The 12413-nt window shown below is 39.7% G+C and overlaps 1 protein-coding gene across 1 annotated transcript in view; it reads left to right on the forward strand.

Annotated features, from left to right (window-relative positions):
* The window catches only part of LOC130579162 (DNA-binding protein SATB2-like), a gene marked incomplete at its 3' end in the record, with an annotated part of 24723 nt that extends 15514 nt beyond the window's left edge, over nt 1–9209 (forward strand). Inside the window, exons 3-4 of the mRNA XM_057375759.1 lie at nt 5415–5591; nt 9067–9209. Of these exons, the coding sequence (XP_057231742.1) occupies nt 5415–5591; nt 9067–9209 (320 nt within the window). The remainder of the gene's footprint in view (nt 1–5414; nt 5592–9066) is intronic.
* Nucleotides 9210–12413: the final 3204 nt, after the last annotated feature.

Below are 12413 nucleotides of genomic sequence, written 5' to 3' on the forward strand. Positions count from 1 at the left end.
TTAGATTTTTCAGAAAAGAAATTATGAATTTGTGTTACACACATGCACGATGACATCTTTGCTGCAGAAATTCAGGTATTTCTGCATAACTGAAAGCTGTCAAACTTAATTGGCTTCTGCCTTTTCAATTAGAGCTGCAGGATGTGAAAAGGAGATCTGGCAAACCTCTCCTGTGCTGATTTCTGCCTTTTAAAGCAGTTTTCTCAGTTTAGGTTGAATTTTCAAATTTGTTTAGAATAAAGGGAAAGACAGTTAAATACCAAATCAGTATTTGTAAGGTCAGCTCGGCTGCAGTGCAGAGAGAAATAAATAAATGGACTGCTTTCCCTTCACTGCCTTTGCTGGATAAAGGTCTCTTTCTAAAGAAAAAGCAGAAGCAGATTAGGTTTAGGAAATGTTTGTAGTTTGATTGCTTCCTGTGGTTACTGCCAGTTGTGGAAGCATGTTTTATTGTTAAATATATGGAATCTTTATCTAGATAATTTCCTCAAGACAATCCATGCTTTGCTAATTTGGCTTCCTAGTTTCTGTTGCAGGGTAAGGATCTCATCTTAGAAGTCCAGCCAAGGTTGCTTCTAATTCAATGTTTTTAGGTGTGCATGGGAATAAATATTTGTGGATTTTGCTCTTGCCGTTGCCTAGATTTTTTTTTTTCCTTATTTTTTTTTTCTCTCTCTCTGTACTAGAAACACCAGCTTAGAGAGTGACCCATGTTACAGTCTCTGCTTGGGAAAATGTTTTCTACATAGAGTAATGAAGAGTTTTCAGTAGTTTATGAATTTTCAAGTACATGTCTTAGTTTCTGAACCCCAAACCATAGAAATTTGCTTTGTTTTTGAGGGAGATTACTCTGCATGTGTGTGTGTGTTCTGTTTAAAAGAGAACAAAACAAAAACCAGCCAGCAAACAAAACCCAAAACCCCAAAGCATAAGAGCAACAATAAAAACTTTATTTTCCACTTTCTTCACTTGATAAAAATCTCTCCACTGTAAGATGATTTCCTTTGGGTTTGACACCACCATTTGATCTGATTTTTTAATAATTTTGGTGTGTTTCACTCCCAGAAGAAAACATGCTTGTGCTGTGAAGTATTCCCACTAGAAATCTGGGAAATCTTAAAACCTCATGTTACTCAGGACAAGGAACTGGCTTCTTTATTAATTCCCTGCTAGACAACCCTTCCACACTAAATCTTTCCATAACACCATGCAGTTGAAATTAATCAACCTGATGTTTGGAAATTGTTCAAATTAGATTAAATAACACCTTGATGGGACTCAAAACTTGTCCTGATGGAAAGAGATTTTAATCTAAAAAGACATGAATTTTATTGGTGTCTTTTCTTTCTAGCTGATCTTCATTTTATGCTTCCTGGGACATGCAAACACTGCTCCCTATTTAATGGCTGGAGAGGTGGGTGGCTGTAAGTGTAACCTGCTCCTCATCTTTCTGCTCTGCCTATGATGATTCTGTGGAGGCAGAAATGTATAAAAGTTCAGTGCCAATATTTCCCGTGTATTACTTTAAAAAGCACATACTGTATTATTTGCAAATGAACAAAAGAAACAGTGCAGGACTTTTTTAATATCTGCTCTCTTCTTCTTCTTCTAGTTTGTCATTAGAAATATGCAGCTCTTACTAGGAAATCTTGCAGCCGAAAATGTTTTTCAGGGAGCTGTATGATTGCAGATTGATAATACTTTTAACTGGTTCTAAGTATTTTTATTTTGTAAAAATGGGTGCTTTATGCAGCAAGGTATCTTGGGTTTTCACTAGTGAAATACCTATTTGTCTTTCCTTCATTTTGTAAGAATTGATTGCTCCTCAGTGAAATAAAACTATAGATAAAAATGAGCAAGGAGGAGAAAATGTGCATTTGGTCTCCTTTATACATATTAATTTCTTCTTAATTTCTCTGCTACTTAGAAGAGTCTTGGCAAAAAATGCAAGTGTGTTTACGAAGTGTCTCTGTACATTGCAGCTTTTCTGTGAAAGCAACAGTGAAGCTTAAATCTCATCTCTGATTTGATTTAAATGTGTATGTTATACAAAGGTACTGGTTACTGCTAACCATTCTCATCTGAGTAATGATGGGAACAATTTTTCACTGCTTTCTTTCACGGGTTAGGTGGAATTCTTGCTGTGTATGGATGCCCTTATAAAAGCCTTTCTTTAGATCTTGGTTCATGCAGATGCCATCTATATGGGGTCAAAGCTCTGTGGGAAGCACGAAAGAGCTGTTTATGTATCAGTTATGTTAATCAAAATCAAGGAGAAAAAGTCTTTAGCATGATTTGTGATTGCTGTTAATATTTTGTGTGCGTACAGCATTGTGCTCGTCCTTTAAGGAAACAAATGCTTTCCTTTTTTGGCCATCAGATTACTCCTCATTTTGTCTGTGTGAAATTAGTGCTGTGTGTCATGTACCATGAGCTGTGCAGCATCACTGCCTGCAGCCTTTCTGTGGAGCTGGGAAAGTGAGTGCACACGAGTTCAGTGCCGGGGAGGATGACAGCAATTCTGGCTGATGGCTCGGTAGGGAAAGAGCTGAGGAGTTCCAGCATTTATGAGTAAAGCTGCCTTGTGCTGCAGTAGCACTGCATGTGAGACCATTGTGGATGCTTGGGCTCCAGCTCTCTGAGTGCTGCTCCAAGTTCTTCAGCTGSAATGACAGTGAGTAGTGACTAACTTGTGTTGCTCTTCTCTAAGGGCCCTGTAATATAGGCATATAGGAGTGAGCTGTGATGTATATCAGTATGTAAAGAGCATGGTGGCCTCTGCAGATGGTTTTCCTTTTGATTCCAACATTCTGAAAGTACATTAACTTATTTTCAGATAACAGAGAAGTTTGAGGGAGTAAATTCATTGGAGATATGACAGTCTGACTCTCTGATGTGGCATAGAAAGCAAAGCAGTGAAAACTTTCTTGGAGTGAGATTGACTTGGAAATAAGTTTGATTACTGTTGCTTTTTATTTTACTTTTAAAATAAAATCAGTATTAATATTCCAGATGCTACAGTGAGAGGCATGAGAGTGGGTCAGTAATGAGGGATTTGGTAACCTGCCCTTTGCTCTCTGTTTTTAAGGTACTAATAGCAGCTTATCATCAGTTACTCTGGGTCACTGAGTTCAGAGGTATTTTTTCAAAAGCTTTAGCAGGGTCCCTGCAAGCATGGACAGCAGGAAGGGGCAGGAAAATCATCATGGGCAGGAGTCATGTGGGATCCTTAGTTTTATCCATAAAGTGATATCACATATGGCATCAATTCTAGTATTTGAGATCCTGTTTGTACTGAGACAGTAAAGGTTGGGTGCAGAGAATAGGTGCACCTTCTGTGCTGAAAAGGAGACTGTTGTATGACAAGGAAAGCTTCCAGCAGGAGCATAAAAGACAGTGTGACATCCCTCCCAYCAGTTTGCTTCACCACTTTTTCTGTCTTGCCAAAATGTAATTTACACAACTGATATTACAGCCTCAGCATTTGGCCAATTATCTTAATCTTTTGCTAAGACATTAATAGCCCTATCAAAAGTACTGTGACAGCCTGTGTGTTCGACAGGACTGGAAGTTTGTCACTTAAAGAGACTTATTTTCATTTGAAATAATTAAGTGGTGTATGGACAAATAGAATTCAAGTTTTAGCCTTTGATAGGAAAATAAATTTTGTCACTGATTTCAGAGGAACGTGATCAGCCATGTGCTGTCTCTTCAGGAAAGCACTTAGAGATTTTCTTGCTCTGAGTTTTTTTTAGCACTGTGTGTTAGAATTTGGCTGCTTGAACTTGCAAAATGCATCAGTTTAACCCAGAATCAAGCAGTGAAAAGGGAGCAGTATCAATGTGTTGCTGTAACCTTCTTTCATGTTACTTCTGGATGTATTTTAAAACAAAGAACTAAAACGCATCAAGTGGATATTGTAGCTTTTAGCTCCTGCAGTTAGAATGTCAGATTGAGAGCCACTCTGTGCTAGATAAGTCACTAAGTGAGAACTCYGAATCTAAAATATATTTCAAAGTAGATGTTATATTTGGAAATTCGAGAGGAGTATTTAAATTCCTTAGCAGTTGTTGGTGTGATTGTATTTCTTTCAGGGCAGGGTGATTCCTCTGAAGYGATTTATAGCTATTGATTTGTAGATACTGAAGCTACTGATAGTAGAAGATTATTTAAAAATTTAAAAATTATTTAATAGATTYGTGAAGGAAAACTGAAATGTGGCTCTCTCTTTCCGTTAAAGAAGTGTCTGGTCCAACAGCACAGTGATTTGTGTCTGGAGTTCATAAATATACTCAGATATTTTTTATAGTTACTGACTACTATTTCATTCTGAAGAACAAGATTTAGAGGTGAACTTTCTGGTCATATTATGAACCTTAGCTGGCATGTTTGGAAAATGACTTTAGGCTCAGATTGTTCTCTGCATCAATATTTTCTAGTTTACTAGAAACCAAATTGTATGTAACCAGTTAAAAAATTTCTGTGACTGGAGGTAGCCTGGCCTGTAGTAAGTGGGAAATGGCTGTGAAGTTCTGTAGGTTTTCTCTCTGTTCCCTCTTCTTCTCTGAATGTACTGTAGGGCTGTTCCMTGCAAATTGGTGTAGTATTGAATCCCTTTAAGTTCATGCCCCACAATGTATCTAATGCCATAGATGACTCAATCCTGTAACCACAAAAGCAAATTTAAATAAAACAGAACAAAATTGATCCCAGACCACCCCTGGAGTTTTCCACTTCTGTGGTTCCTCTCCATCCTTGATCCTATTTCTGAAAGTTTTTCTCACACTCTTCATGAATGCAGTGGAAAGACAGCCATGGATCTCACTGGRTCTGAGTGACCATCAGCTGTCAACAAAAGATTAAAATTTTCAACAAAATCAATGCAAGAGTATTTTCCTTGTACAGTGTGAAGACTAGCCATGGTCTGAAAATGCACAAATATCCCAGGGTCCCCCTAGGGGACCAGGCTCTGCTTATTTCCCCATACACTCTGTGTGTAGAGAGAAGCAGAAATGGCATTTGTGTGTCAGGTTTTCATATGGCTGAATGTGGAGAAATGACCTGAAAGRAACAGGGACATTAATGGAACTGTAGAAAACTTGTGCAGTGTTGAAAAAGTCTTACTAGGAAATCTTGTTCATCTTCATAGTGACTATGATTCTGTTCCCGAACTGTATTCTCTAGAGCTTTTACTGTGGTTTTAAATGAGTCAAGTGATGAGACTTCAGTATTTCCCTTGGAAAGAAAACAAAAGTTATCCCACAAGGAAGMAAGGCAGATTTCCACTTATGATGAATCTTTCTAGGAGGTGTGYTAATTTACAACTTTGATCAGAGATGTGTGACACAGTTCTTAATCCTCTTATTGATTCTYTGTTGTTTTGGTTTTTTTTTTGGTCTTTTTTTTCCGTCTAGGTTTGATGATTCCAGTCTTTTGTGTGGTGGAGCAGTCGGACGCCTCTCTTGAATACGATAATCGAGAAGAGCATGCCGAGTTCGTTCTGGTTCGCAAAGATGTGCTCTTTAGCCAGCTGGTGGAGACAGCGCTCCTGGCTCTGGGGTATTCCCACAGTTCTGCAGCTCAGGCACAAGGTATTCAATMAAGTTCTTTCCCCCTTCTCTACACTGCAGAAGAGAGGTTGTTTGATGTAAGSAGAAAGCTAGAAAATTGGTGGCAACTCTTGCAAGTGTTTGTATCAGTTGTGTTAATTGCTTAAGCCGAAACTAGGTGTACAACAAGCCCTRCATTCTTAGCCTGCCTAGAAAGCATTAGCTAGATCTTGCTGAGGTGTGAAATCTGGTGATAATGATCAGTCAGGATATTCATGACACACTTGTTGTGTATCACAAGGCAAGTTGCTGCCTCGAGGGAGTCAGCACAGGGGATGGAGCCTCTCAGTGTACAGCTAGATAATATCCAGTGTCCTCCCTGTATCAGGGCAGTTTGAGCAGCGTATTGTAGTCTTTTATTTTTTAAATTATGCATTGTAGATAATGGTTACATATGTATACATGCTCTCTTTATAGCACATAGTTATCGGGCTAAATGTGCAGGCTGATTTCTGCTTTCACTTACCCACTATATAGCTGCAAAGCCCTTTATAAATCTCTACAGTCCCTTCCACTCAGAGATGATGCTCTGTTAGCAGCAAAATCTTAAAATAAACAARTCTTTCCTCTCTCTACCCAAAATATCAGCTYAAAAAAWMCCCAAACCTRAAATCGTAATCTTGAGGGAGATGGGCAGGAGGTGGTGGGTTGGGAAATATCTCTTCAGAATGAACTTTGAATTTCAAGAGGCTTTTTTGTATTAAACAGGTTATTTCATATCAGTGCTTATTCTTTTGGATGAGAAACTTCTGAGTTTGTTTTATCTCCATATCACCAGTAAAACCTGTGTACATTTAGAGCAGTTTAGTAGCAATTCTGTCTGGGGCTTTGTATTTTRTCTGTTGATTTTAGTTGTTTTGTAYAGCTAGGTATTTGAATGTGGGAGCAGAAGGAGCAATGGTGCTGTTGAATCCAAGAGTTCCAGGCAGTGGTTAATTGCATGAACTCCTTGTGCAAACTTCTTTCCAAGCAGGSTGATAGTGATTCATTTCCTTTGTCAGACTCTGCTCTGCTCGGCTCAGGTTCTTTACACAGGCAGAGCTCATGTACATATGTTTATTTACACAATATGGTAGTAAAAGCCCTGCAAGAAGGTAGTTGTTTTGGTTTTCAATATGAAATGCTTTGTGTCATCTTAGGGACTCTTTTTTTTTTCTGAATGTAAAAGGTCAGCATGTCCCACTGTTTCCATCCTGGTGAGCCAGATTTCTGTTTGACAGCACTATCCATCTCAGTTAACACAGTTGCTCAACATGTTGCGAGCTAACATGTGGAACACGCTGCATTAGGTGGCCAAGATTTGATTCTTGGCACTTGTAAAGGGGAATGGGCTTTGCAGAAAACCTGCTCCAAGGAGCCATGCCATCCAGAGCAGTGATCCACGCTGGCTGAGCAGCTCACTGGGGGGAACCTTGCTATTGTGGCACATCTCTCTGTTGTGAGAATAGCAAGGAGGAGACAGATTGACTCACCAAGGAAATTAGTCACTGTGCAGGGAGGAAATGGCTACTGCATTTTTGAAATACAAGCTTTTGACAATGACCAGGTTCAGATACTGATCTGTCGCTTGATGTGTTGCTTGAATAACTCCACTAGAAAATAAAACCTCTAATTATTGCAATTAATTTAAGAGAAAAGACTAAGGTGTTTTCATTTTTAAGGCAGTAATTGCATTCCTSTAGACAACATCACATGGTATAATATTTAGAATGACAGAAAATACCTTAAAGATCCATCAACTAACAAATCTCTTGGTCAGGTCATTTACCTTCATACTGAAGGGCCAGTCCACAAAAGTTTTTTAGACATCTTGAACAAATACTGCTGATTTCAAGATACAAAGCTGAAGTATGTGGTATGTTCTGTAGTAYCTTGCCTCTGTGCTAGCTGTCTGTAGGCTGAGCGGTGAGGTACAGGCAGAGACAGCCAGTAAGATTTCTGAGATTCTTTAGTGCAAAAATTTATAGAATGTAGGGCTCTAATTTGTTAACTAGGGTTGACAGAAGCRTGTTGCCAAATTTCTATTATAAGGATTTATTTGGAAACACAACTTSCTGATATTAAAAGGTGGGAAAAATAAAGCAATTTACTTTATTCGTTAGGGTTGTAGGACAAGTCTGCTTCTGTTCTAGTGCTTGGAATTTATTTCCATTTGCAATATGTATTAATAAAGGTTAGAAGAGCTGTGGTGGATAGCAGATCTAGCTGGGGGGGAGAAAAGGAGCTGTGGTAGCAGACAGAGCTGCAGAGCTCCCACAGGAGGTGATGCTGTGTCTGAACTGTAACACACACACACAAAACTGCAACCTGACCTGAGCCTCGTGTACTGGCTTGTGCTCACTTGGCTTATTATGGATCATTTTTATTCCTGGTTGTTAGGTAAATTGATCAGTCTTAGCATAAACAATCTGGAGACAAAAATGTATCATGAGGTATACAGGAAGGTGGCCCCWTGCCTCCCTGGAAGAAGCTCTTTATTCCCACACACTTTGGGCAGGACACATTTATTCCACCAACAGCTGGTTGCAAACATTTTTTGTTGATAGTGGTGGGAGCAGAGACTTTTCCAGTGAGTGCTGCCCTCGTGAAACTTCCCTTTTCTGTCAGGAGCTGTGAAATGTCTTCTGGAACTACATGGGAATTTGTTAACAGCTTGGGACTGGGGTGTGAAAGTTGGTGGTGTAAATGGCAATAAAGGTTTAATAAACATTTATRTATTTTTGTTTCATCACTTGAGTCTACACCTGAAGTAGGGAACCTGCTAYGTGTGCCTTTCAGAGAGGAAGAGTCATTCTTTAAAGGGTCACCTGTTCTATAYRTGGTTCAATAAAATTYACATGCCCTGATGAATTTTCTTTTYTCATGGGTGAGGTATTCTAAGAGGGCTGTGCAAGAGAAGGGAACTGGTAGGAAGTGCATAGGGTACACAGTGCTGAGTGCTGGGACCAAAGCAGTATGAAAGCAGCTGCAATCTGGTGTACCCTGTGTGCAGTCCTGTGGCTTTGGGATCTGCTGTGAAAACTGATTCCCTCCTCAGTGTGGGGTGGAAGAGGAACACTGTTAATTTGATGCTTTTAGTATCTATTTTCTTAGAATCTATGTGAAAAAGAAAAGAGTGAGTTTTCCTGTGGATAAATGTTTTTTCTTTTGATCAGTTCCTTGTTAGCTGTTATGAGTGTGTACATGGATCTGATGTGCATTGTCTGCAGACATTAGTGGGTTAGGTCTGTGTGACCATGACAAGGAAAGGGGTGTACAGAAGAGTGAAATGGTGCTCAGATGTCAAGTTGAACAGTGGACGTAGAGCAAGAGATCTTTCCCATCGCTGTCATGGTAGAAATTGCCAAGCTCTGGTTCTTAAGCAATGTGTTGCCTTGAGCAGAGCTATTGCAAGAGGCAGTGCCTTGCATTGGTGCCTCTCTTCTTGCGCTCAGTTTCCTCCAGTGCTTTTCTACAGGCAGGAAAGGGGGTAAGACTTGTGCCTGCAAAGAGCTGCGTTTGGTCAGAGTAGAAGGCTGGAAGGAGAGGCTGGTAGTGGTCACTGGGGAAGGTGTAGAAGAACAAGAAAGGAAAGAAGAAGAAGAAAGGAAGAAGGTGCAAGTATCTTGCCTTGCCATGTGGAATTGCAATAACTGGAGCTCTCCTCTGGATTCRTAGGGCACATGGCTGGGGCAGGAAACAACCCAGAGTGCAAGCAAGCGTGTTCATTTTCTTCAAGGGTTTAAATAAGTGAGTTCAGTTCTGCTCTCTCTGTTAATTGGAGGCCCCTTGCACTTGTGGCCAGCGTTTTAGTGTCACTTCAAAGCACAGAGCAGATCTGTGTGACACGATGCTATTCAGCCAGTCAGTCCAAAGCCYGGGCTGTTGTGTATAAGAATGTGGCAGCCAGAGTGCTGTGTTCCCTCACTCASAATATCCTTTGTGAGAGCAGCATGRCCATCTTGCCCCTTATGGGATTATAACCATGTGTACAAATATTTGAAGGGTGTAAATATCGATGAGAGAATGGATTTGCCTAAGCTGGTACAAGAGGGTAGGGCTCTGAGGTAATTGGAGGGGCCTGAGCAGATGATTAATAGGGAAAGATCCTGTGAAATATTCCCATCTGTGCTGTCTCCAGAACCACAATAGCTTCCAACTGAATGTCAGGTAAAGGGAGAACATACCAGCTGGGGGCTGTATTGAACACACACGCACAAGCTGGTTTTATATTTCTGTATCAAGAAAGGTACRGGGAAAGTGTGGCAAAACCTGCTGAACTGTGCGTGATGTATACAGCCAAGTTTGCTATAGCTGGGAAGATCAAATATGCTATTTTCTACACAAGTGCAAGGTAGCAGTATGAGAAAAAATGAGAGGAAAACTGTTCAGGTTTCTGAGTTTAGTTTTCTCGTGTCAATAAAGTGCAATAAATTACAAGGCTGCTATAATCTGGTATCTTCTGACCCCTCAGCCCATCATCACTTGTGTGTCTGAGTCGTGGCTCTCTATTTATGTGATCAAAGACTTTCTAGTAAGAAGAGTTTAATAAATAGGAGAGACATTAGTGATGTAATGACTTAAATAACAAGATGATGCAGTGATCAACAAGCTTCCTGACTGTCACTCTTTGCTGCTGCTTTTATTCTGCTTCATTTTGACAGAGGCAGCGTATTGGTCTCATGTTACAGAGCTGTCAATCCATATAAAGCTGCTGTATTTCTCTGAGCTCAAACTCTTTTGACATGGAATATTTTCACCCTGCTGAACCAATCATCTGATTTAAAACAAAACACCCCAAAACAAATGAAAAGAAACCCACCCAGCCCTCTAATCATCTACACCATCGCTAATTAACAGCTCCCTACCTTTAATAATCACCTTTGTCACCCTTGCCTCTACTGGGTATACTTATAATGGGTAAACTTTTCTTTCCTCTCTCCAGTTTAGCAAGTGGCATTATAAAAGGCTCAAATCAAATCGTTTAACAGTAGTATGTGTGAGCTCATACCAACATCTTGCAGTAAACTCTACTTGTCCGAGATTGCTAAGCAGGCTGAATTTCTTGCAGTGGGACTCAGCCATCCAGATCAAAGTTTTCCTTGTAAAAGCTGCTCCTTCTTGAACTATTCCTTGCTTGAGTTGTATTCTTTGTCTTCTCCCCTAATGTTTGAAGAAAGAGGACTAAGAACTTCTCAAATATTTATTTCCCTCCCTATATACATCATTTACCAGCAAATCACTGTTTTGTCTATCGTACAAAACTTCATGACCACTGTAAATGAAATTCAATTAGCCGAAACCATGAGAGAAAGTCAGATTTTAATGAGAATATTGAAAACCTCTTCATTCTTTGTGGATTTTGATGGGCATTTCTGTGCATAATGGACACAGGGATTGAAAGACACTGTTGTTAAATGTTCAGCATTTCATGCCATTTCAATTAAAGCCCCAGAATTCTCTTTAAGCATTCCTCAAACTCTTAAGAAATCTTATGTTAAAAAATAAAAGAAGMAACAAAGATTGAGGCTCCTTATATTTGTAGGCTTTGCTAAAATTAGCGTTGCATTTTTTAATGGAAAATGTGACATATAAAGAAATGTTATGTCATATTTATAGATATATAAATGGAATATATTTTAAGTTTTGCTTTGGTTTATATATAAAAGCACATATATGATGTATTTATAGTTTAGTATATAAGCGCACATTTTATACATGTACATACATACAAATATTTATATAAAAGTATAATATATATGGAAGCAAAAGCTCAGAATTAAATTAATAAATTAATCTTTCAGATTACTTGTCATCCYCATTCTCCCTTTGTGCTGTATTTTTAAGCAACCTCATTATCCCAACAGCATGAACTCCAGTGAATCCTTCATTTCTTGATAAGCTCCTGTGAAAGTTCTTGACTTCTGTCTAGTGGTCAGGAAGTGTCTSTCTTTTCTTTTCTTCCCTGCTACCCCCAAAGCTGGTGTATAAAAGTTAGCATGCAATATTGGCGTTCTGATCCCAATATATTATTTACAGGATTCTTGTGATGGAACAAAACGCTCTACAAATATAATCTATTTTTCTAGATGGCAAACATCTGGGTAGTATAAGTAAATGGGTAATTTATTAGTGTTTGAACAGCTTAAAGGAGGGTAAGTAAAGGCAGTCCTGAGCAGCTCAGCACTTGTGAGGCCGTTTTCCGTCTCATTTGCGGTCTGTGACTGAGCACAGCACGGCTCACGAGCACGAGAGGGGGCAGGGGAGAAAGGAGGGAGCAGAGTGGCACAATGAGCTTTGCTTGTTCCAGTTCCACCCTTTCACCCTTCCCTCTTTGAGACCCCACATACCTGCACAGGGACTTTGGGGTCAAGTGCTTTGAGGCAGATCATATGTTGGTGACAGCTCCACGGGCTCCAGTGAGTTTGTTGCAGTGGTGTGCATGTCATTTGTTTGTTCCCTGATCATAAAGGATCAAACCTGGACTGTACTCTGGGAAGAAATCATTAAACCTTTTGTTCTTGTCTCTTTGTTTCTGAGTGGTATTGCTCAGGCTCTAACACTGAATTGGTGCTTTAGCTTGATGAGGGCCACGTTCCTTCATGCTTTCCATTCACTTTATGTTCCAGGTGGTGTGCAAAAAGGTAACACAGGGGGACAGAAGTTTCTTGAAGCTTTGTACTTTTCAGGGAAAGGTTTTCCGGTATTTTGCCGGTGCAGAAATGGGGAAATTGAGCTACAGGCTTTTTTTTTGTGTCACAGGAGTGACAGTAGTTTGGGGTAAAATAAAAATCGAGTTCACTTTGAAAGGCCTGTGTATACTCG

This window comes from Malurus melanocephalus, unplaced genomic scaffold (assembly GCF_030028575.1).
Source record: "Malurus melanocephalus ecotype Western Australia unplaced genomic scaffold, MMel_1.1 scaffold_257, whole genome shotgun sequence".
Taxonomy (NCBI): Eukaryota; Metazoa; Chordata; class Aves; order Passeriformes; family Maluridae; genus Malurus; species Malurus melanocephalus.